This window comes from Saccopteryx bilineata, chromosome 3 (assembly GCF_036850765.1).
Source record: "Saccopteryx bilineata isolate mSacBil1 chromosome 3, mSacBil1_pri_phased_curated, whole genome shotgun sequence".
NCBI classification, from domain to species: Eukaryota; Metazoa; Chordata; class Mammalia; order Chiroptera; family Emballonuridae; genus Saccopteryx; species Saccopteryx bilineata.
In genome coordinates this window covers 65,143,262-65,166,289 of record NC_089492.1, presented here as the reverse complement: position 1 = coordinate 65,166,289, position 23,028 = coordinate 65,143,262, and the positions used below count along the sequence as shown (strand labels likewise).

The following is a 23,028-nucleotide window of genomic DNA, read 5'->3' as shown; positions in this document are numbered from 1 at the left end:
ATTGTACTTATAATAAATTTTTAAATTTTATTAGGATACAATATCACAGAAATCTGTAGATATCCATGATTCTGTGCAACCAAAATCTGCAGATAATAGACAGCAGGCAACATTGGCTTCAGCCTCTACTGTGAATGAAGATGTCAACAAAATTAAACTTTCAGCAAGTGAGTTATTTCTCTTACTAAAAATAAATTGTCTTGTTTTGTGTAAGAAAGGGATGAAATTTTGCTTTTTCTCTAATTATTAACAAATACACTATAATTAATCAGGTGATCACTTAGTTACTATGTTTACTTCAGCCTGAACATCCCAGGGAGATGCTGCTTCTTTGAGGATGGTCAGGAACTCTGCTGACACCTGCAGCACCGGCTTTGTCCATGAGGCCTTCAGCTAATGCTTGTGTTGAGCGTCTGAGTCTTCCCTGTCTGTCCCCTTCTTTGTGTCAGCCCCATGTGTTTCTGCAGAAGTGGGATGTGATGGGCCTCTGCCCCTGAGGGGACACAGTGAGGCCAGTGCTTTTCTGGCTGGAGCTCCTGCTCTGAGGAGCAAGTCTCCTTTGCACCCTGCTGCCCGCACCCCTGTCACCTTGGCTCCTCTCCTCGCCTTAGTCCTAGACCTGTGGGTATGTACCTAGAGGTGGAATGGCTGGGTCATATGATGATGCTGTATTTACACTTTCTGAGGAATCACTGAATTGTGTTTCATGGTGACTGAACCATTTTTTACATTCCCACCAGCAGTTCCCAACACATCTTCACCAACATCACCTTTTTTTAGTGATAGTCATCCTAGTGGGTATGAAGTGGTATCACTGTGGATTTTATTTTCATTTCCCTAATGATTAATAATGTGAGTCGTCTTTTCATGTGCTTATTGGCCATTTGTATATGTTCTTTAGAGAAGTATCTATTCATGTCATTTGCTCATTTTTAGTTGGACTCTTCGTCTTTTTGTTATTAATTGCAGGAGTTTGTTAATACTCTGGATACTGCACCCATATCAGATACATGATTTGCATTTTCTCCCATTCTGAGCTCTTGTTTTCACTCCTGTGATAATGTCTTCTGTTGCACAAAATGTTTTAATTTTGATGAAGTCTGATTAATCTGTTCTTTTCTTTTGTTGCTCATATTTTTAGTGTCATAGCTAAGAATCCATTAACAGGTCATGAAGATTTTTCCCTATGTTTTCTTCTAAGAGTTTTATACTTTTAGCTCTTATATTTAGGTCACTGGTCTATTTTGAGTTAATTTATTTCAGGGAATTTTTAATTAATCCCAGGTATTTACATTTGTTCTTGAGAGAAGATTTGCTATCCAACATGAAAGGCATTTCTAGCTTCATTCACTGTGTCTTGCTAACTTTTTAAAAGGGAGATAGGTGATGGTGAGTGACCCATTTTCATTTGTAATTCCTGTTTTCTGGAGAACAACTTGACTCATGCAGGAATTCATGACAGCTTCAGTCTACACTGGAAAATGCCACGAGGATGGACCAGTGATTGGCTTCCCTCCCTCGCAGCCCCAGGACTGGACTGAAGTATACTCAGCTTTGTGAAGGAGGGCTTTGGTCTTCACACATTAGGAAGTTTTCACTTGGCTAATCTGAGAACACAGCTCTCTGAGCAGAGCACTGCCCCCCGCCCCCAAGCTGAGGCCTCCTCGTCCTACTTTCACTTCCCTTGGTGTTCTTCAGCAAAAGTCACCATGGGATTGTTGACACCCATTCGCTTAGTGGACAGGCTGGGGTTCCTGTTTGATAAGGAAGCCAAATGCTGCCCTACTCCCTCCTACTCAGAACAGAGTCACAGCACAGACGTGGCGCAGTCCCAAGGTGGCTGGCTCATTCTTCCTGCACTCTTTCAGAAAACACCACTGCCCCTCTAGTCTCCGTTTCAGAACCTGCCATCCCACATAGTTGATTTTTGCTCCCTGTCCTTTGGTGACTCAGTGAAATGGTTGCCTATTACAACCCTGGCAGGTCAACCTTCCTCACAAGTAAAATCTGTCCAAATAGATATTGTCCCATGCATGCTGCTGGTCCTTGCTGGTGAGAGTGAAGTCAGGATCCTCATGCTCCAGTTCTGAAAGGACACCAGAAATGGGGGTCCCAGCATCCCTCATTCAGCCTGAGCAGAGCTTCACTGGCCAAACTCAGCTCACCTGCTGAAAGTGTGTGACCCCTTGAGTGGCCTTGCGGGAGCGAGGAGAGCAGTCTCTATGTTGGAAAACAGCCTGCTCCCAGGGGCCCTTGGCAGCCCCAGGTGTGGTCCCAGGCAGGCTGCCCAGAGCCTCCCGCTCCAGCTGCTGATCATGTTTTCCTGAATTGAATGAGGGAAGTGAATGAATGATACACATACGGCTATGACTGATGCAGGAATAGGAAAAAGACATTTGTGAGTTTGTTTTCTGACTCAAGGTCTAGTACAAAGAACTAAGTGTTAAATACTAAGCATTTCTGAAAACTACCTGGAAAAGAGCCTTTACTAATAACCTAAATAAGAACAATTTAAGCAAGTTTTTTGCTGCCACCCCAAATCTCTAAAACATGAATTGGAATTCCATAAATTGACGCCCAGAAAAGGGAATTTGTGATTACAAGAAAAGTAGAAGGAGACTGAACGGTTGTAAGTCTCGGTGCTGAAGCTGCTGCCTGAGATAAAATAGTCCTCAGCGCCCTGGGTAGCTCCCCGGCCAGGGTGGGGGGGCCTGGGGTGGGGCTGCCTGGCTCTCCTAGCATCTCCATGTAGAGCCATCTTCCCTAATCTTGCACGACTTTGTGTGCTTAACTGAGATGATCCATAAAATGGAAAATTCTTTTATGAATATGTCCTTATGGGCTGGTAGAGATTGTTGGAAATGTCTTTGTCAAGCAAGTTTGTACAGCTGGAAGGGTGTAGCTGCTACTGCCCACAGGGGCAGAGTGGAGAGCTCTTTCCTTACATCACGGTTTGGTTACTTCTTTAGTAACAGATCTTTGCTTATAGATACATTTGAAGGTACAGGGTCATGTTAGCTACAACTCCTAACCTGGATCCAAGTAAAACAGGTACTATGGTTAACCCATAACATGGTCCCATCTGTCAGAATTCTTGGCTCTCTCTCACTTCCTGTCTTATGGATCTAGTTCCTGTGGTTTTCTTTGGTATAGGGTTTATATTACCTGTATTCAGAAGTCAGACTGGGGTTTACAGTAAACATTTAAGTTTTAGCTTTTAATTCATTTGTTACATTTTTTTTTAAAGAATGACCTGTTATTTAAAATGTGTAGTGGAAGCTTCTTGAACATACACACTGTTCTAAGTAATTTGGAATACTTTTATTTAAAAAATTAATTTTTATAGCTTTTCTAAATATTGGTTAAATTCAACTCTGAGTAGTGCTTATGTACAAAAAGCAAGAATATCTTTCTCAGTGTGCTATGTGCAAGTTAGCTTTGAGATGTTTATGTTCCCTTAGCATTGTAATGTCATAGGAGTGATAAAGGATTCAAAATAATTTTTGTTTGCATGTGCATTGGGGTGGGTTTCCTCACAGAATATCCAGAACAAAAACTGTTTGCCGCCCTGTTGATTAAATGTGTTGTGCAGCTGGAACTCATCCAGACTATCGACAACATCGTGTTCTTCCCAGCCACAAGCAAGAAGGAAGATGCAGAAAACTTAGCGGCAGCACAGGTGAGGCCAGCGGGGTGAGGGCAGGGAGTTGGCTGTGACAGTCTGGGGTTCCGAGCTGAGGCAAAGCTAGAAATTAGATTTGAGGGCGGGGTGGATCTTTATCACATTGATCCGATTTTAAACCATGGGACTAGATGACGTGACCGAGGTAGAGAGTGTGGACAGAACTGGAGGAGGGTCAGGGCCTGAGCCCTGAAGGCCCCATGGCTCAGAGCTGCTGATGAGCAGACAGCTGCAGAGAGCTCGAGACCAAGAGTCAGTGAGGCATGAGGAGATGGAGTGACAGCATTGTCCCTTTAGGAAAAGGGTATGATCCACTCTGATGCTTGATAGGTCAAGTTATATACTGAGAACTGCTGTTTCAACGCAATTCAGTAGACTTTAGTGACCTTGACATTGTGTTTGTCATGTTAGTTACACAGGGTACCAGAGAAGAGAGGAATTGACGACAGCAAACACTGATAACTTTGTCACGAGTTTTGCTGCAGAGGGTATGAAGAAATGGGGTGATAGCTGGAGGAGGGTACGGGGTCAAGAGAAGGGTGTGTTTTGTTCTGTCTTTAAGATTAGCGATGTTGGCGCATGTTCTCTGATGTGATCTCTCCAGGAGAGAATACAAGTGCAGAAGAGAGAGGGACAGTTGCTAGAACTGTGTTTTGGAGTGAATGGAGGTGGAACTTAGTGCACAGTCCCCGAGGGTTGTCTTGGATAGAAGCATGGACAGTTCATGCATTATAACAAACACAGGCAAAGTGACGGGTTATAAAAGTAGGAAGGCTGATCTGTTTGCTGATGGGAGTTTGTGGGAGAGCTGGTAGCTTCTGGTTTCTCATTGAGATAGGAAGAAAAGCTGTCCACCAAGTGAGGTTGGGTAGAAAGCTTCGTTAGCTACTTGAGAAGTGAAAACATGAGCTAGTGATCCAGTGAAGTGGCCAAGGGGGACGTGCAGGCTGGTGGCGGGGCAGCACCCAGAGCCACTGCATTTAAGGAGAAATCAGTCGGTTTTCTCCAGTCACATTTTAGTGTGTGGGCGCAGACAGGGAGAAAGCAGCTTTGCCACACAATTGCCATGAAGAGGAAGTGAAGGGTCATGCAAGGGAATAATTGTGATCACATGGACTCCGACCTAGTAGAGAAGTGCAGGCCTGAGTGGGGGAGGCACTGTAGGGTGGGAGCTGTAGGATCAGAAGTCAGGAGGACGGATCTGGAGAGGAGGTGGTGCTTGGTGACGGGGGCGCATGGGATGAAGAACCTGGAAATTAGCACAGGTGGACTTTTCCTGTTTTCCTTTGTGATAGAACAGATTAGGTACTGTGGCTTGCTCATAAATCTGGTCTTTGGGGAGTGTTGAGTTCTAAACTTACTAAAAACTCTGTGTCTGTGTGTGTGTGTGTGTGTGTGTGTGTGTACACATGTACACACACGTGCGCTGTGGTGGTTTGTTTCCCAAAGAGAGATGCCGTGGACTTTGATGTTCGAGTCGATACTCAAGACCAAGGAATGTACCGCTTTTTAACATCACAGCAACTTTTTAAGCTACTGGATTGTTTATTAGAGTCACATAGATTTGCAAAAGCATTTAATTCCAACAATGAACAGAGGACTGCTCTGTGGAAAGCAGGTAAGCTGCACAGTTCTTTCACTTTAACGTTCACCATTAATGAATGTACAACAGACATTTACATTGATCAGAATTCATCAAGTGTGTCCTTCAGGTCTCTGCATGTCACTGTTTGAACTTTCACCTTAACGACTACAGTAAGAAGGCAATCTGCTAACCTGTTGTTCTCAGTTCTTCAGTTAGCCTGATAACTGCCTAGGCATATTTGTTTCCCCCTTATTTAATCAACCTGTTATTTGAATGACTTGACCAGTCACCTTTTCATCTTGTGCCCCGCCTGGCCCTTCCCGGGGATCTGTCAGCACACCCACACCTGCCCTGTCATGAGAAACTGGGTGTGCGGTCCGCCCACAAAATCTGGCATACATATTCAAATGACTTCTCCCTGCTCACCTGGGCATGGCCAGGTCTCAGAGTGACAGTGAATGGTTACAAGTGGAGAGGTGTATTCGTTTTAGAATGTGTTGGAAATTTTAAATAAAAAAACAATTTTTAAAATAATTTACTGACTTAATTTTTTATTTAAGAAATAGTGCCTATTTGGTGCAAACCAGTGCTGTTGGGAGAGTGACAGCCAAGAATCAGGCTGGAAAGAGTAAGACTTACGTTTCCTGAGCACCAGCCTCCATCAGGGGGAGTGCTCGCTAGCTGTGCATTTGCGTTTTTTACAGAATCTAGAATGTCTGTTTCACAGCTCTGTCCCTCCTCTAACCTTTACAACCTAACTTCAGGAGAGTAGTCTGTACTTATTTTTTCTCCCCTTCAACCAAGTTGTTGCCATCCTTCCACTGGGACTATTCCTGTAAGGTCACCAGACCCCTAGTTCCACACGCACTTGGCGCCTCGCAGCGCTGGCCTTGGAACCGGTCTCCTTGCTGTGTGGTCTGCTCTGTTCCGCAGGAGCCGCTACGGCTGCACAGGCTCTCCTGTGCTGTCATTGGAAGCGCTGCACTTCGCCAGGCCAGAGTCGTTCTGTACCTCCTGTCCCCAGCTTGAAAGGGGAGGAAGTTCTCAACATAGAAATTACCTTGACTCAACCTGGTCTCCCCTGCAGAGTCTTGGCATGCCCTCTGGCTGTGACTCCTGTCCCTGTGGGCGCTCGAGGGCGCCAGGCCCTGGGTGCAGCTATGTGGCGCAGGGCGGCTCTGCTCTGCTCTGTAAGTAGCAGGGGTGGCGGCTGCACACACAGAATGCTGCCGTGCAGGCTGCTGTAGCTTCATGTAAGATGCCTTTCCAGATTCATCCCGCAACCTTCCCCCTCTACAGGCTTCAAGGGCAAATCCAAACCCAACCTTCTGAAGCAGGAGACGAGCAGCCTGGCCTGTGGGCTGCGCATTCTCTTCCGGATGTACATGGATGAGAGCCGGGTTAGTGCCTGGGAGGAGGTCCAGCAGAGGCTTTTAAAGTAAGACTCTCGGCTGAGTTTCTGCCTTTCCCCCGGGTGGCTGCAGGTACAGGGCAGGAAGGGGCTCAGGTCTGCCTGCGGCAGAGTCCACAGCAGCCTTGGGCTTGGCGCTGCAGGACTACGCGGATGCCTTGGGCCTAAGGAAGAGGTTGTGATAGTTAAATAGTCTTAGAGGCGAATGTGCTTTTTTGCACACTTCGTGACATGTGAACAAGTCCTTTCTTAAAATTTTAAACTTTATTAGTTTTTAGACTTTTTTATGCCATAAAGCTCAATTTTTACAAACCAATCATTTGTGAAAGTGAAAAACTGCCTACCTATAGTTTGAAAGATATTTAGAGGTTTTTTTGGGAGTTTTTTTGTTTGTTTCTTATTGCCTTCTATTTTTACTTAATGACAACATTCTGTCCTTTAACGTTTCAACTCACACTAAGGATGAAACATGCCATTCAGAAAGATTGTCATCTGAATTGAATGTTTGTGTGTTCTTGGGGAACAGATGGTCTCAGAGACCAATTAAATACAGTTTGAATTGAAGAGATCTCCTTGTCTTTTTTTCCCATTTTATTGATGAGACTGTTAAGGCCCCAGGAGATTCTGAACCTAGTGATAGGAAGAGCCAACCCAAATGTCAGCCCTCGTCTCCTGGCAAAGCTGGCACGTGCGCTGCTGCACATTGACTTTGAATTCAGTGAAACTTAGAATGTTAGGGAATGTGGGTTTCATATGAGTGCCATGGCTTCTTTGAATAGCTGTTTTCTTCCTACTTTGAAAACATGTTTATTTATTCTGATAGTCTTGAATATAAACGGGTTCCTAACAGTGAGTATTCCCTACCTTCCATGTCTGAGTGTACAGCTGGGTCCAGCACATGTAAGACAAACCTTTCTGTTACAGTGTGTGCAGAGAAGCCCTCAGTTACTTCCTTACTCTGACGTCAGAGAGTCATCGGGAGGCCTGGACCAACTTACTGCTTTTGTTTCTAACTAAAGTTCTCAAGATAAGTGATAATAGGGTAAGTATGAGACAATGTACCTAGCCAGCATTCTCACTTAACAGAGTCAGAGTGCATCAAACTAGGAAGTGATTGTGCTTTTGCACACTTCGTGACATGTGAACAAGTCCTTTCTTAAAATTTTTAAACTTTATTAGTTTTATATGGGATGTGGAATGGATAATCTTTGCCTGAAGGGTTAGGCCGAATTTCCCCTGAAAATTAAAGTTCTTTTTAATAAATAAAAGATAGTTAAAATAACCCTTACAAAGCTTATAAAAACTCAACTGGTTCCTGCTGGGCCTCTTACTTTTATTACCTGGAAAAACCAGTAAGTACTAAAAGTTTGTCATAGGTTTGTCAAGAAAATGTAGTGGAAAGTGATTTCAGAATAAGGTAGCTAAGTGAGTGATGTTTGTATGAAGTGAGTCTTTGGAGACCGCTGGTCTTTCAGTTCGTTCATCAAGGTATCGCTGCTGCACAGACGTGGTTCTGTTTCCAGTGGTCAGTGGTCACCCCACACTGATTTGAATCTAAAGGGAATTTTAGGTTCTGTGGTTTGGCATACAGCATTACTAATGGAGAAATTCATTTTCCCTCCCAGTTTAAAGCTCATGCATCATTCTACTACCCTCTTTTATGTGAAATTATGCAATTTGACTTGATTCCTGAACTTCGTGCTGTTCTTAGAAGATTTTTTCTGCGAATCGGAGTAGTTTTTCAGATATCACAACCTCCTGAACAGGAACTCGGAATAAACAAGCAATGATGGGAACTTAGTATTTTCTCTTGGCGTTTACATCCCTCCGCTCTTTAAAAGGACCCTGACGCTGAGGTTTCCTACCTGAAAAATGGCTTCTGTGGATTTCAGCGTCTAAGGGTTACTGGTAAAAATGCTTCGAACTACAGGCCAATCCTACAACGTTCCAGTCCCTTTCGATGATGGATTGTTTGTCGTGTTGGGCTCGTGTTGAGCAGAAGCCCGTTTCCGGTGTCAGCTCATGCTCGTGTCCTTCGGTCCTCCGAGGCAGGGAGAGCCCGCATACATTTGGCAGGAGTGGAAGGGAAACTTACCCAAAGAACTATAGATGTAACGATTGAACTTCTGCAAGAAGTACAACTCAGGAGAGCTGTATTTTGAAGGATAAAATGTTTATAATAGGGGAGTGGGGGGAGAAATTATTGTTCATGGTAAAAGATATTTAGCAACTATGGTATTCTTATTCTGAAATTTTTGCACACTCAGGCTGTCTGAGATACTGGTAATCATCCTGTGAAAAATGTACAGAGATGCAGGTCTGTAATATAAAAATCTTAAACATTATATACTTCTTGCACTGTTTTCTTTATTTTCTTATTCATTTGCTAAATACCTATAATATTTTGTTAAATGCACTAAAAATTTGGCTTGAACTTTTTTTTATTATTTTTGTGGGGATTTTGGTTTTGTCCTTTTGGGGAGATTGGTAATTTTGAAGGTCTAACGTGCCCAGAAACTGTTGTGGCCGACACTTGTCATGATCAACAACAAAAAATGGATTGAAAATATCCCTACCGACATAACTACCTGTAATATACTTCTCTTAGGGCTTTTAAAGATGAGCCATTAAAATAGAAGGATCCTTCATGGACCGAACTTGAATCACTGCGGAATGAACCTAGGTTGCTTTCCCTTTCTTTTCTTTTGGGTGGTGGGGCTTGATGTAGATTTTACTGTATGTACAGAATTTCATGTTGAATATATTCAAGTAACAACTCTGGCATGGTTTGGGGAGGTTCGATTTACTGGAAATGTATTCATACTGTGAATTGTGCTCTGATGGTTTAAAAATGACAAGATTGTCAAGCATTCCATATTAACAGTGGATGTAGAAAATTTTTTCAGATGGATAAAATGTATATGGTACAGATGTAAAGTTTTCTATGTAAAAAATTCTGTACAACTTTCTGTACAATATTGATTCTCATCTGGCATATTCTAATCAGGTTATATAGGTCAATAAAGTTTTTGGATTATTTCATCAGTGCAATCAAAACCTATGTAATCCACGTCCCCATCTTTCATTGTTTTTTGTGTTTTGTTTTTATTGAAAGAAAACCAACCAGTGAAAGGATATTTTCTGCCAGAACTACAAGTTTGAGTTTTTGTTTTGTTTTTGTATTTTTTGAAATGAGAAGTAGGGAGGCAGAGAGACTCCCTCATGTGCCCGACCAGGATCCACCTGGCATGCCCACTAGGGGGCATTGGTCCTTTGCAATTGGAGCCATCCTCAGCACCCGGGCCATCCTTGCTTCAGTGGAGCCATGGCTGCAGGAGGGAAGAGAGAGAAAGGAGAGGGGGAAGGATGGAGAAGCAGATGGGCGCTTCTTCTGTGTGCCCTGGCCGGGAATCAAACCCGAGGACTTCCACACGCCGGCCCTACCACTGAGCCAGCTGACCAGGGCCTAAATTGAGTATTCTTCCCATACCCTTTCTCATTCATAATTTAATATCATGTAGTAATAACCCAAAATAATGCTATACTATTTGAATAGTGAGAAAAAGTGATCAGGTTCCCTCTGGGGCAGTGGCAGTAGGGCACTGCTGTGTCGTGGGAGTCAGTTCACGTCGTGTGGTACAGTGGCATTAACAAGGAAAATGTAACCTCAAAATAATATGAGGGTTGTTGAAAAAGAGGTAAGTAGTCTTTGCTCTTCCATCTTAATGAAGTTACTGAACTCTGTAAGTTGACCACATTTACCCCCCCCCCAAGACGGCACCTGTCTGAGCCCAGCTGCATAGGTGTCTCGGAGCTACCACCCCTTCCCTCTCATCTGTCTGAGAAGTGTTTCAAATAATGTTGCACTTTGTTATTTCATGGTATAGTGTCAGGACTTTCCCTAGAGGAGACAAGAGGCCTTCATCTAACTTTCTGATTAAGAGGAAAATCTTCATAGTAAAATAAACATAGATTATAAATTGAGCATAAAATTTACATGCAGCTAAAATTCAGAGTATCAGAAATTTCACACTGGAGGTAAACTTACCTGATCTTGTCTGCAATTAACTATGCCAGGGGAAGGAAGTGACAGGGAAGCAGTGCCTGCACGTGTTCTCAAAAACTATTTCCCAGATTTTAATCTTTTTTAAAGGTACTTCTTATGGAGTGATTAGAAAGACTTACTCACTGATTAGAGTCACTTATTCAAGGGTCCATGGTGGCACAGCAGGGATTCCAGTCCGCCCTTGACCCAGGGTGCTCCTCCCACTCTTCAACTTTTAGGACACCTTGTCTAGCAATTTCAGTTAAAATAAGAAATCAACATTGGTAATAAAAATAATTTATTTCTATCAAGAAGTAGTTAAATCATAAATTAGTAAACAATGCCTTAATTGGCACAAAACTAGAGGCAGAAAGATGTAACATTTAGTGCATGGCTCATGGGAATAAAATCAGTTATGACTCCCATCATTTACACTGAATCACAGAAACATACTCATTACACAGCAACTGGAATAGGACGGCTAGAGCCAGTGTACTTACTAATGAATGATTTTCAACAGCAGTAACCTGTACATATAACAAGGTGTTCTGATTTTACAGGACTGTTAAGACACTTGTGTTTTATTCATCTTGCCTTACAAGAATTTACAATAATGCACATATGGTAGTTGAGTTCATTACCACCCTGATTTCTGACAATTTGTGCAAAAATAATTCTATATAATTCTACATTATATATAAATTAATCATGGCCTTTTATTTATGTACATAATATACATTATATACATCATGGAAAAAATACACCTTATACACAGATGGATCATACCTAACTTCTAGGTAGGGGTCAAAGTAGCACTATTAAAGGGTGAGTAAACATTTCTTTCACCTGCAAAGGCACTGCTGGGTCCAGTGCAGATTTATTGATATTTAACCGTGTGCAGTTGACAGGCCCTGCCAATTCAGAGTGCCTGGTTTTCTAGGAACCTGCTGCTGCTCTTGGTCCAGCTGCTCTGCCATGAATCGTTTCAGCGTTTCTGAGGTGCCCGGGCGTAGCCAGGGTTCAGTTGCTACAGAGTTTGATCCATCGTCACCCACACGCTTCATGATGTCATCAAGGTCAACCAGTGAACTCTCGTCATCTAAGTGAAGCAAGAGAGATGTGACTCAGGTGGCTGGCAGGCAGGTGATGTGAACACAGCTCCACAATGTCTCCATAATGTTATGTTCTAAACTGGATGGTTTGTCTGGGCACCCCTCATTTGAGAGGTAGGAAAGTAACCCAGGAAGGGAGCCAATTTTGTGAAGCAAAAAATGCAACTGAAGGTGACTCCCTGGTAGAAGCACCACGGTCCACACCCAGGACAGCAAGGAGAGCGCAGCCAGCATTAGGCTGACCGCAGGAGTGGAAGCCATCCTGTTTCGTGTCACCTTCACGAGAAACTAAATGGACACAAGGCAAAACTTTTTGATTTAACGAGGTTACTCCCAGCCTATTGCACTGCTATAAATTCAGAAAAGCACTAGATCGGGAATGAAATTATTTCCTTTCTTATATCTAACCTAAGCAGTTGTGTCTATTCCATTAAGAGATAGCTCTTAATTTGTTTCCTTCTTTAATTGATTACTAAACTCTTCTATCTGTAGTATACTTAGAGATATAGGAAAATCTGTCTTCCTACCCTGTGATGGAAAGTTCTTTTTTGGTTTATTTTAATACTTCCTGGTCTGTGAAGGATTAGCCCAGCAAAGGGATCTGTGCAATCAACTTAATGAGCAATCAATCCACGTCGTACCAAAAAGCTCCTGTTTGAAAGGACAATGTTAAAAAAAAGTTTTAGAAGCTGAACACCTGAAAGAGTAAATTCTTAAAATGCTGTCTTCTCAAAAAATATCCCTGTTTGGCCCTGGCCGGTTGGCTCAGCGGTAGAGCGTCGGCCTAGCGTGCAGAGGACCCGGGTTCGATTCCCGGCCAGGGCACACAGGAGAAGCGCCCATTTGCTTCTCCACACCTCCGCCGCGCCTTCCTCTCTGTCTCTCTCTTCCCCTCCCGCAGCCAAGGCTCCATTGGAGCAAAGATGGCCCAAGCGCTGGGGATGGCTCTGTGGCCTCCAGGCGCTGGAGTGGCTCTGGTCGCAACATGGCGACACCCAGGATGGGCAGAGCATCGCCCCCTGGTGGGCAGAGCATCGCCCCTGGTGGGCGTGCTGGGTGGATCCCGGTCGGGCGCATGCGGGAGACTGTCTGACTGTCTCTCCCTGTTTCCAGCTTCAAAAAAATTGCAAAAAAAAAAAAAAAAAAATTGCAAAAAAAAAAAAAAATATCCCTGTTTAATTTACTGCTTCTAAAAGAAACTGAGGAACAGGAAACTCGTTACAGATAAGAAACTAAAAGTATTGCTTTCCTGCCGTTCATATTTTCCCAGGTATGACAGGAAAAGTCCTTCCAGTTACCATGCTTGTTGGTGGCTGGTGGAATTTCCATCAGATCACGGGACATTTTGACTGCTAGAATGTGAGTGCAGTTTTAAATTTACACAGTATTAACTAAAAATATCTTAATTGGTATATAAGAAAATTATTGTAATATAGCTTAACAGACTAAAGAAAATTGTTCAAATAAACCACTTTTTGCTAAAACTAGTAATAAATTATGACTTATGCACTATTAAATTGTCCCAATATCCTAATGACTGATAGCATCACCATCAGAAAGGAGTACCCGAGCTGGCAGAGGGTCTCACTGGTCCCCAGGAGCTGTCCTGCCGCTTGTGCTCAATGACCAAGCTCGAGCCTGCTTGTCATGGCAGTGGCAGCAAAGCCCAACTTAATGAGAAGACTCAACTTAGACTTACAGAAAGGAAATAACAAGGCTTTGTGCCCTTGGTATTGAAAGCCAAGTCGTCATAAAACAATTTTCTTTGTAGTACTACAAATATAGGATGTACGTTACCTAAAAAACTCAGTTCTAAAGTTAATTTCTAACAATCTCTCAGTTCAGTAAGGGAAGTGGGATGCGGATACTCATTAACAAAGCCTGAATAGCTTTATAAGCAAAAGCTTTATATGTTTAGAACCCATTCAGACAAGGGTACCTCTCTGGTAGACTCTGATGCAAGGCTGTGTTACAGGCCCTACCACTGAAAGGGTTTCAAAGCTCTCATAGCATCAGGCCCCCAGCCATCAGTGAAAACTTCCATGGAAGCAGATAGTCCTTACTGAGTTTGCTATGGGCCATTTACCTGTATTAATAGGGTTATTCTGCAGTTCATTCAATCTTCGCATTCGTTCCTCATTTCTCATTCTAATCTGATCAATATTTACACTGGATACAGGTTTTAAAGAGAGACCATCTGGTGGTACTCTAAGATGACTGTTATCCTGTAGTCAGAAAACACAACTTCAGAAATGATCGTTAATCAAGTATGTTCAGAGTAAGTGAATCAAAACATGTTCTTGCCCTCAGTATACAGTGTGATGAACAAAAGGAAACGAACGAACGGCTTATATTCTAACTCGTGGTGGTGATCACATAGGCTCAGCTGAGGCATTAACATGTGGTAAGAGAAACACTGCCACCAGATAAAGGTGGGAACAGTCTGGGTGTTCCTCAAAATGCTGAAAGTTACCCTGTGACCCAACAATTCCATTCCTAGGTATACCTTAGAAGAAACTCAGAAACTTGTACCCGTGTGCTAAAATCAGCAGTATTTATAGCACACAAAAAGTGGTAACAGCCTAAATGTCCAACAGGTTTTAAAAGGATTAATAATGTGGAATATCCCCAAGAGGAGTATTACACAACAATAAAAAGGACTCAAATACTGACAGGCTGAACTTAAATGATCTTTGAAACAAGAACAAAAGCCAGTTAGTGTATAAACTCATTTATGTGTCCAGAAAAGGCAAGTTTGTAGACAAATATTAGTGGTTGTTAGGAAAACAAGTTATTGCCACCTGAAAAAGCTACATATAAACTAGTAACAGAATTTGTCATTTGGTGAAGAGTTCCCTGCATACTTGACTCAGTGCTGAATACTCCACATGTATTATATAACTGTGTGTATAAAGAAATACACACAGTTTAAGAAAATGCCCAAAGTAACTCACCCAACAAAGAAGTGACATTGTTGAGACATTGTACTATGGGCTCCAAAGGATGCTCATTTTACCAGCTACACTATAAAAACACATGTTCTTTGAAAAGAACATCAGCCTGTCTATGTGACCTTGAAGTCATCTGATCAAAACAGAGAAGGTGTCTATATAATAGGCTTAGGTGGCTGAGAATATAGCAGGGTTCCCAGTAAATGGTATCAGTTGCTTCTTGTGCATTCTCTAAAATCTATATTCCACAGGTGGAAACAGTGAAGTTAGGGTAAGGAATTGATGTTTACAGGGCAGAGATTCTGTGCCAGGCACTAGGCTTACCCTGACAGCCACCCTAGGAAATAGGAAAGTATTACTTCGAAGACACCAAGGCACTGAGTTCAATGACTTGCTCAAGGTCACCAGCTATTTGGTGATAGAGCCTCGATTCAGACGAGTGTCCACCACAGTACAGAGCAAGTGATCTTCACTTATCGGACCACACCGTAGAATGCGTCAGAACCTGGGCCTCACTCCTAAACTGAGACGGAAAGAAAGGACAGTTCATACATACAAAGGCCAGTCCTTTCAATTTGCTCCGCCTGCGCTCCCGTGCCGAGGGCAGCTGTGACGGTGGGTGGGGGACACTCTCTTCAAAGGCAGGATATGTCTCGCCATAAGCACCTACAGGACCACACAAGGCAGAAGTCTTAAACATCCCCGCTTCACCCCTTCTCAACTAAACCAAAACTGTTCATTAGTTTTAGGATGTTATTTACATATAGTAACATCCACCCACTATATATGTATATATAGTTCAAAGATTTCTAGAGTGTTCAATCAGCACTATAAACTAGTTTAGAACATTTTTATCACTTCAGAAAGTTCCCTGTGCTCGCCAGCAGTACCTCCTGACTCCACCCGCACGGCCCAAAGTCAGCACTGCCCTCTTCCATTCTCAACAGGCTTGCCTGTCCTGAGTCCGGGTCAGTGTAATTACACAAGGTGACGTAGCCTTTCACACTGAGCTTGTGTGTGAAATTCATCAGTGTTGTAACAAGTATTACTAGTTCATTTTTTCATTGTTAAATAGTACTCCACAACATGGACACGTCACATTTTGTGTCTGTATTCAGGTTGATGGGCATTTGACTTGTTCTAGTTGGCAATCATTGACCTTTCAGGTACATGCCTCCTTGTGCTCATGTTTTCATTTCTTTGTGGTACATTCCTGGGAGTGAAATCACTAGGTAAACTCTACCTTTAGCCTTTTTGAGGAACTGCAGACCATTTTCAAAAGTGGTTCTGCTCATTTTACATTATAAGAACGTCCTACTTTCCCCTTGCCTTTAACAATATTTGGAATTTTAACTTCTAAAAAATTTTTCAGTTACCACTGACATTCAGTATTATATTAGTTTCAGGTGTACAGCATAATGGTTAGACATTTATACCAAAGAGTGTGACTGCTGGGTGGTATGACAAGAGTATGTTTAGTTTTGTATAGAAGCACCAAACTGTACCATTCTGCAGTCCCGGCAGCAAGGAGTAAGTTCTGTTGCTCCACATCCTTACAAGCATTTGGCGTTGTGTTTTAGATTTTGGCCATTCTCATAGGTATGTAGTGATATCTTACGGTTGTGTTACTTTGCATTTCCCTAGTGACATACGATGTGGAGCATCTATTCTTGTGCTTATCTAATGATGTACCTGTTTGGATCTCTTGCCCATCTTTTAACTGGGTTATTCTCATCTTATTGATGAGCTTTAAGAGTGTTCTGGGTATTTGGGATAACAGTCCTGCATCAGAGGTATCTTTTCCAATTTTTTTCCCAGTCTGTGGCTTGTCTTGACATTGTCTTTTGCGGAACATTAATTTTTAATGGAGTCTAGTTGTCAATTATTTCTCTCATGAATTGTACTGTTGTTGTAACTAAAAACCCAAGTTTTTGTAGGTTTTCTCTTATGTTATCTTCTAGGAGTTTTAGTTTTGCATTTTACATTTAGGTCTAAGGTCCATTCTAGTTGATTTTTGTGAAGGGTGTAAAGTCTGTGTTTAGATTCTTCTTTTTCTTTCTTTTTTTGCATTTGGCTGCCCAGTGCCAGCACTAGTACTAGCTCCTTCAACTGTGCTGCCTCTGCTCTTCCATCAGAGATCAGTTGACGATACTTGTGTGGGCCTGTTTTTGGACACTCCATTCTTTTCCACTTATCTGTTTGTCTTGTTCTTTTGCCAATACCGCACTGTCTTGAGTACTGTAACTTTGTAGTTAAGTTCTTAATTCAGGTAGTGGTGGTCCTCCAGTTCTGTTCTTCAGTATTGTATTGGCTCCTTTTCCTCTCAATGTAAACTTTAGAATCAGTTGTCCACAAAATAACTTGCCGGGATTTTGAATGCGATTGCATTGACTCCATAGATCAAATTGGGACGAACTAACATAATATTGAGTCTCCCAACACATGAACATGAAATATCTCTCAACTTAACTGTTTTTTTTTAAATATACATTTTATTAATTTAGGGGGAAGCTATACAAAGTAACTATACTGATGATTTTCTGGCTTGCTGTGTGATAATTTGAAAGATTTATTTACTTTTAATCAAACTTACTGGGGGTACAGTTTCAAGTCTGTAACTCAGCAGCACCATGTGCACCCGCATCGTGGCCCTGCCCCAGGCAGTCTCTGTCCCGGCCACTTTCCGCCCTTTGCCTCCTCCACCCCTTTCCCTTTGGCTCTCACATTGTTGTCTGTGTCTATGTGTGTTTTATATATAAACATGTACCATATTTCCCCATGTATAAAACGCTCCTGTGTATAAGACTCACCTTAATTTGAGGACCCAAAACTTGGGGAAAAAATGTATTACATAAAGTTATTGAAATCAAGTTTTATTCATGATAAAATTCATACAATTTCTCATCACTGTCAAAACTCCCATCCATTAGCTTGTCCTCATCTGTGTCTGATGACGAATCACTCACTGTCTTCAACGAGTGCAAAAACAAGCACAAAAAAGCGGGAAATGCACCCAGTTTTTAGACCCCAAATTTTTCGTAAAAGGGTATGTCTTATACATGGAGAAATAGAGTATTTTTTACTTAACCCCTCATCTTCTGTCATCCAGTACCCCAATTCCCCTCTGACAGCTGAGAGTCTGTTCATGTATCTATGCCTTTTACCGTCAGTTCATTTTGTTCATTAGATTCCACATATAAGTCAGATCATATATTTGTTGTTCTCTGCCTGGCTTATTTCACTTAGCATACTACTCTACAGGTCCATCCATGCCGTCATAAAGGGTAAGATTTTCTTCTTTTTAATGGCTGAGTAGTATTCCATTGTGTAAATGTACCACAGCTTTTTTAGCCACTCATCTACTGATGAACACTTGGGCTATTTCCAGATCTTGGCTATTGTAAATAATGCTGCAGTAAACATAAGGGTGCCTATATTCTCTGAAATTCGTGTTTCCAGATTCTTAGGATATATTCCCAGAAATGGGATTGCTGAGTCAAAACGCAATACCATTTTTTTATTTTTTTGAGGAAACTCCATACTGTTTTCCACAGTGGCTGCTCAAATCTGCATTCCCACATATAGTCCCTTTTCTCCACATTCTCTCACCACTTGTTTGTTGATTTATTGATGATAGCTATTCTGACAGACATAAGATGATCACATTGTGGTTCAATCTGCATTTCTCTGATGATCAATGACATTGAGCATTTTTCATGTCTACTGGCCATCTGCATATCCTCCTTGGAGAAGTGCCTATTCAGGTTCTTTGCCCAGTTTTTTTTTTCTTTCTTCCCCAAAGTTAGAAGCGGGGAAGCAGTCAGACTCCCGCATGCCCCCGACCGGGATCCACCTGGCACACCCACCAACGGGCCATGCTCTGCCCCTCTGGGGCATCACTCTGCTGTTGCGGCTGGAGCCATTCTAGCATGTGAGGCAGAGGCCACAGAGCCATCCTCAGCGCCTGGGCCAACCTGGTTCCAATGGAGCCCCGGCTGCGGGAGGGGGAGAGACAGAGAGGAAGGAGAGGGGGAGGGGTGGAGAAGCAGATGGGTGCTTCTCCTGTGTGCCCTGACCAGGAATTGATCCCAGGACTTCTACACGCCAGGCCAACGTTCTACTGCTGAGCCAACTGGCCAGAGCCTTTTTGCCCAGTTTTTTTTTGTTTTGTTTTGTTTTTGCACTTTTCTGAAGCTGGAAACAGGGAGAGACAGACAGACTCCCGCATGCGCCCGACCGGGATCCACCCAGCATGCCCACCAGGGGCGACACTCTGCCCACCAGGGGGCGATGCTCTGCCCATCCTGGGCGTCGCCATGTTGCGACCAGAGCCACTCTAGCACCTGAGGCAGAGGCCACAGAGCCATCCCCAGCACCCAGGCCATCTTTGCTCCAATGGAGCCTTGGCTGCGGGAGGGGAAGAGAGAGAGAGGAAGGCACGGCGGAGGGGTGGAGAAGCAAATGGGCGCTTCTCCTGTGTGCCCTGGCCGGGAATCGAACCCAGGTCCTCCACACGCTAGGCCGACGCTCTACCGCTGAGCCAACCGGCCAGGGCCTCTTTGCCCAGTTTTTAATTGGACAACACTCTTCCTGGTGTTGAGATGTCTAAGTTCTTTATCTATTTTGGAAGTTAACCCCTTATCAGACGTATCATTGGCAAATACGTTCTCTCATTCAGTGTTTTCCCTTTTCCTTTTGTTGGATTCTTTTGCTGTATAAAAGCTTTTTAATTTGATGTAGTGTTGTTTTTTATTTTTATTTTTGTTTCTCTTTCCCAAAGAGATAGATCAGCAAAAATACTGCTACAAAAGAAGTCTGAGATTTTACTATGTTTTCTTCTAGGATGTTTATGGTTTCACCCTTACATCTGAGATTTTTCTGCATGTACATGTCCAATTTTTCCCAATACCATTTACTAAATAGACTGTCTTTATTTACTCCATCGAATGCTTTTATTTCCTTTGTCAAATATTAACTAACAGTACAAGTATGGATTTATTTCTGGGTTCTCTGTTCTGTTCTAATTATCTGTATACCTGTTCTTATGCCAGTACCAGGATGTTTTGATTACTATGGCCTTGAAGGTTAGTTTGATATTAGATATTATAATTCTTCCAATTTTGTTCTTTTTTCTCAAAATTGCTGAGGCTCATCAGCGTCTCTTTTGGTTCCATATAAATTTTTGGAATATTTGTTCTAGATCTGTGAAATGTGTCATTTGTATTTTAATAGGCACTGCTTTGAATTTGTATTATAGATTGGTTTGGGTAGTATGGACAGTGTAATGATGTTTATTATTCCCATCCATAAATACAGTCTATGCTTCCACTTGTTTGTATCTTCAATTTCTTTCTTCAGTGTCTTTTAATTTTCCAAGTATGGGTCTTTTACCTCCTTAAATTTATTACTAGGTACCAAACTTTTTGTTGTTTCAATAGCACCTGGGATTATTTTATTTTCCCTTTCTGATAATTTGTTTTATATTCTGCTAATTTACTGAATTAGACGGTGGAGTTTTCTATGTACAGTATCATGTCATCAGTGAATGATAGTTTTACTTCCTCCTTTCCAATCTGGATGACTTTTATTTTATTTTTTTGTCTGATTGCTGTGGCTGGGACTTCCAGTACTATGTTGAATAAGAGTGGTGATAGCGGGCATCCCTGTCTTGTTCCTGGATCTTAAGGGAAACAATTTTAGTTTTTGCACACTGAGTATGGTGTTGGCTGTGGGTTTGTCATAGATGGCCTTTATTATGTTGAGGAATGCTCCCTCTATTCCCACTTTGCTGAGTTTATATCACAAATGGGTGCTGGACTCTATCAGATGCTTTTCCTGAACCTATTGTATGATTATGTGATGTGTCACATTTGATGATTTGTGAACATTGTACCAGCCTTCTTCCCGCACTCTTTTTAAGAGGCCAGCATAATCCTAATTCCAAAACCAGATAAATTTACGACTTTTCTTTCTCTCATGTTAGTTTGTAGTTATCCTCATATTAATCTTTTTTGGGTATAAAATTTATATTATTTCTTTTTTATGAGGGTGGTAATATAAATTATAGTGTGGAGTGTTTGGGGTTTTGTTCTCTACTCGAATAACATTGATTAATAACAAATTTAAGGCATATAATACTATAATTCTGTATCTGTACACTCTATGCATGTTCATCACCAGAAATCTGGTTTCCACCCATTACCATAAATTTGACCCGTTTTACCCCTCCAGCCCCCTTCCTATATGGTAACCGCCATTTTGTTGCCATTATCTATGAGGGTGGTTTTTTGTTTTATATTTCACATATAAGTGAAGTCATACAGATTTCGTCCCTTTCCCTCTGACTTATTTCAGGATCCATGTTCTTCCAAGTGGCAACATTTCACCCTTTTTTACTACTCAGTAGTATTCCATTGTGTATATATTATTATTGTATATATATAATCTCACATCATCTTTATCCACTCATCCATTGGTGGACATTGAAGTTATTTCTGTTTTGGCTATTGTAAATACTACAGTAAACACGGGAGTACATTTTATCTTTTGAATTTCTATATCGGAAGTACCTCTTACAAATATCTCCTCTCCTTCAGTTGGTTGCCTTTGTGTTTTGTTTGATGGTTTCCTTTGCTGTGCAGGAATTTTCAATTTGCTGCAGTCCCACTTATTTTTGCTTTTGTTTCCCTTGCCTTTGAAGTCAAATTCCCAAAACACCAGAAATAAATGTCTACAAGCTTTGTCCGTGTTTTCTATGTACTTTCTGTTTCTTACATTGAAGTTTCTAATCCATGTTGAGTTAATATTTGTATATGCTGTAAGATAGTGAGTGGTATGGTTTCATTCTTTTGCTTGTAACTTTCCATTTTTCCCAAAAGTATTTAATACAGCATCTCAGTGAATAATGCCATTAGGATTTTGACAGGGATTAACTCTGTAGATTGCTTTCAGTAGTATGGACATTTTAACGTTAATTCTTCCAGTCCATGAGCATGGAATATCTATTTCTTTGTGTCTTCAATTTCTTTCAACAGTGTCTGATGGTTTCAGTGTATAGATCTTGCACCTCCCTTTGTTAAATTTATTTCTAGGTATTCTTTTGGTTAAGATTGTAAATGGAACTGTTCGTTTCTCTTTCTGATAGTTCTGTCAGTGGTGTTAGAGTACAAGTTGAGAAGTCGCTGCTTGGGGCCACTTAGTAAGAGGTACAGGGCACACAAAGGCCAAACGCTGGTTTTCTGATGGTTTGTGTTGAGAGATTTTAGGAGAATCCACAGAGTGGGCTAAGACAGGGCCTTAGTGGAGCAGCTTCTGTCAGAGGCTCCAGCAGGGTGTGCGTGTTGGCTGGGGTCTCAGGGATTCACCAGGTAATGGAGAGGTTAGATTTGGTGTCTGCCTGCACTGACAGCTAGGTAGAACTTTCCACAAAGGAATAATGACATTGGCCCATAGTTTCTTCCCCGAAGACAACTGCCCTGACCTCTGTCCCTCCAGCCCACGTCCTGAAAGCTAGTCAATTCAGTTCCAACCCACAGGCCCCTGGCCCTTTTCAAGCTGCTGCCACGGCAAGCTTAGAGTGAGTGAGTGTGTGAGAGCCGGCATGGGCCCCTCATGCCAGATTCCTGGGACCCGAGCAGCCCTCCCTCTAACTCAGCCAAAATCCTCACTCATGTTCAGAGCCAGATGGTGCCCCAGGCTGGCACTGCGGTGTGGGCTGTCCCTCCCGATTTCTTCACCACCCACTGTGTGGGGACCTGCCCGTCCGTGTCGCCTGCCTTTCTACCAGTCTCGTCATGGCTTCTGGTCTGTACCCTTAGTTACCAGACTTCTGTTCAGCTAGTTGTTGGGTAGGGGTTGTGGAAGTTAGTTGTAACTTTGACGTAGTTGTGGGAGGAGGCAAGCCAGCATTTCCCACTCCGCCATCTTGACTGGAAGTCCTTCCTAGTATGTCTAAAGTTAATTATTCTGATTTGGAAAACATTGTAAGTCATGTTTGATGATTATTTACTAAGTTAGTAAAACAGAATGTTCCTCTTTTTACCACCATGCACAACAAAGAGCAAAGTACTACTTTTCTAAGTATGAAGAAAAACATTTAAAGAAAATATAAATGATACTTTAACAGACTGGTAAAATAAATATACTTACCAATAAAAGCACTATCAGATTCCAATAATGAATTTTTCAAGAAATCAGTTTCATCACTGGGCTAAAAGAAAGGGGTGTCATATTAGTATTTTTA

The 23,028-nt window shown here is 42.1% G+C and overlaps 2 protein-coding genes across 11 annotated transcripts in view; one reads left to right on the top strand and one right to left on the bottom strand.

The window, feature by feature from the left end:
• The window catches only part of ARFGEF1 (ADP ribosylation factor guanine nucleotide exchange factor 1), a 141,368-nt gene extending 131,639 nt beyond the window's left edge, over positions 1–9,729 (top strand). Inside the window, exons 34-39 of the mRNA XM_066266270.1 lie at positions 35–167; positions 3,540–3,679; positions 5,132–5,300; positions 6,567–6,705; positions 7,603–7,720; positions 8,304–9,729. Coding sequence (XP_066122367.1) covers positions 35–167; positions 3,540–3,679; positions 5,132–5,300; positions 6,567–6,705; positions 7,603–7,720; positions 8,304–8,468 — 864 coding nt within the window. The 3' untranslated portion in view covers positions 8,469–9,729. The remainder of the gene's footprint in view (positions 1–34; positions 168–3,539; positions 3,680–5,131; positions 5,301–6,566; positions 6,706–7,602; positions 7,721–8,303) is intronic.
• Positions 9,730–11,150: 1,421 nt separating this feature from the next.
• The window catches only part of CSPP1 (centrosome and spindle pole associated protein 1), a 119,013-nt gene continuing 107,135 nt past the window's right edge, over positions 11,151–23,028 (bottom strand). For all 10 annotated transcript variants that reach the window (XM_066266261.1, XM_066266259.1, XM_066266264.1 and 7 more), the window contains 4 exons: positions 22,935–22,995; positions 15,343–15,452; positions 13,922–14,060; positions 11,151–11,822 (listed from right to left, as the gene is read on the bottom strand). In XM_066266261.1, the coding sequence (XP_066122358.1) occupies positions 11,611–11,822; positions 13,922–14,060; positions 15,343–15,452; positions 22,935–22,995 (522 nt within the window). In that variant the 3' untranslated portion in view covers positions 11,151–11,610. The remainder of the gene's footprint in view (positions 11,823–13,921; positions 14,061–15,342; positions 15,453–22,934; positions 22,996–23,028) is intronic.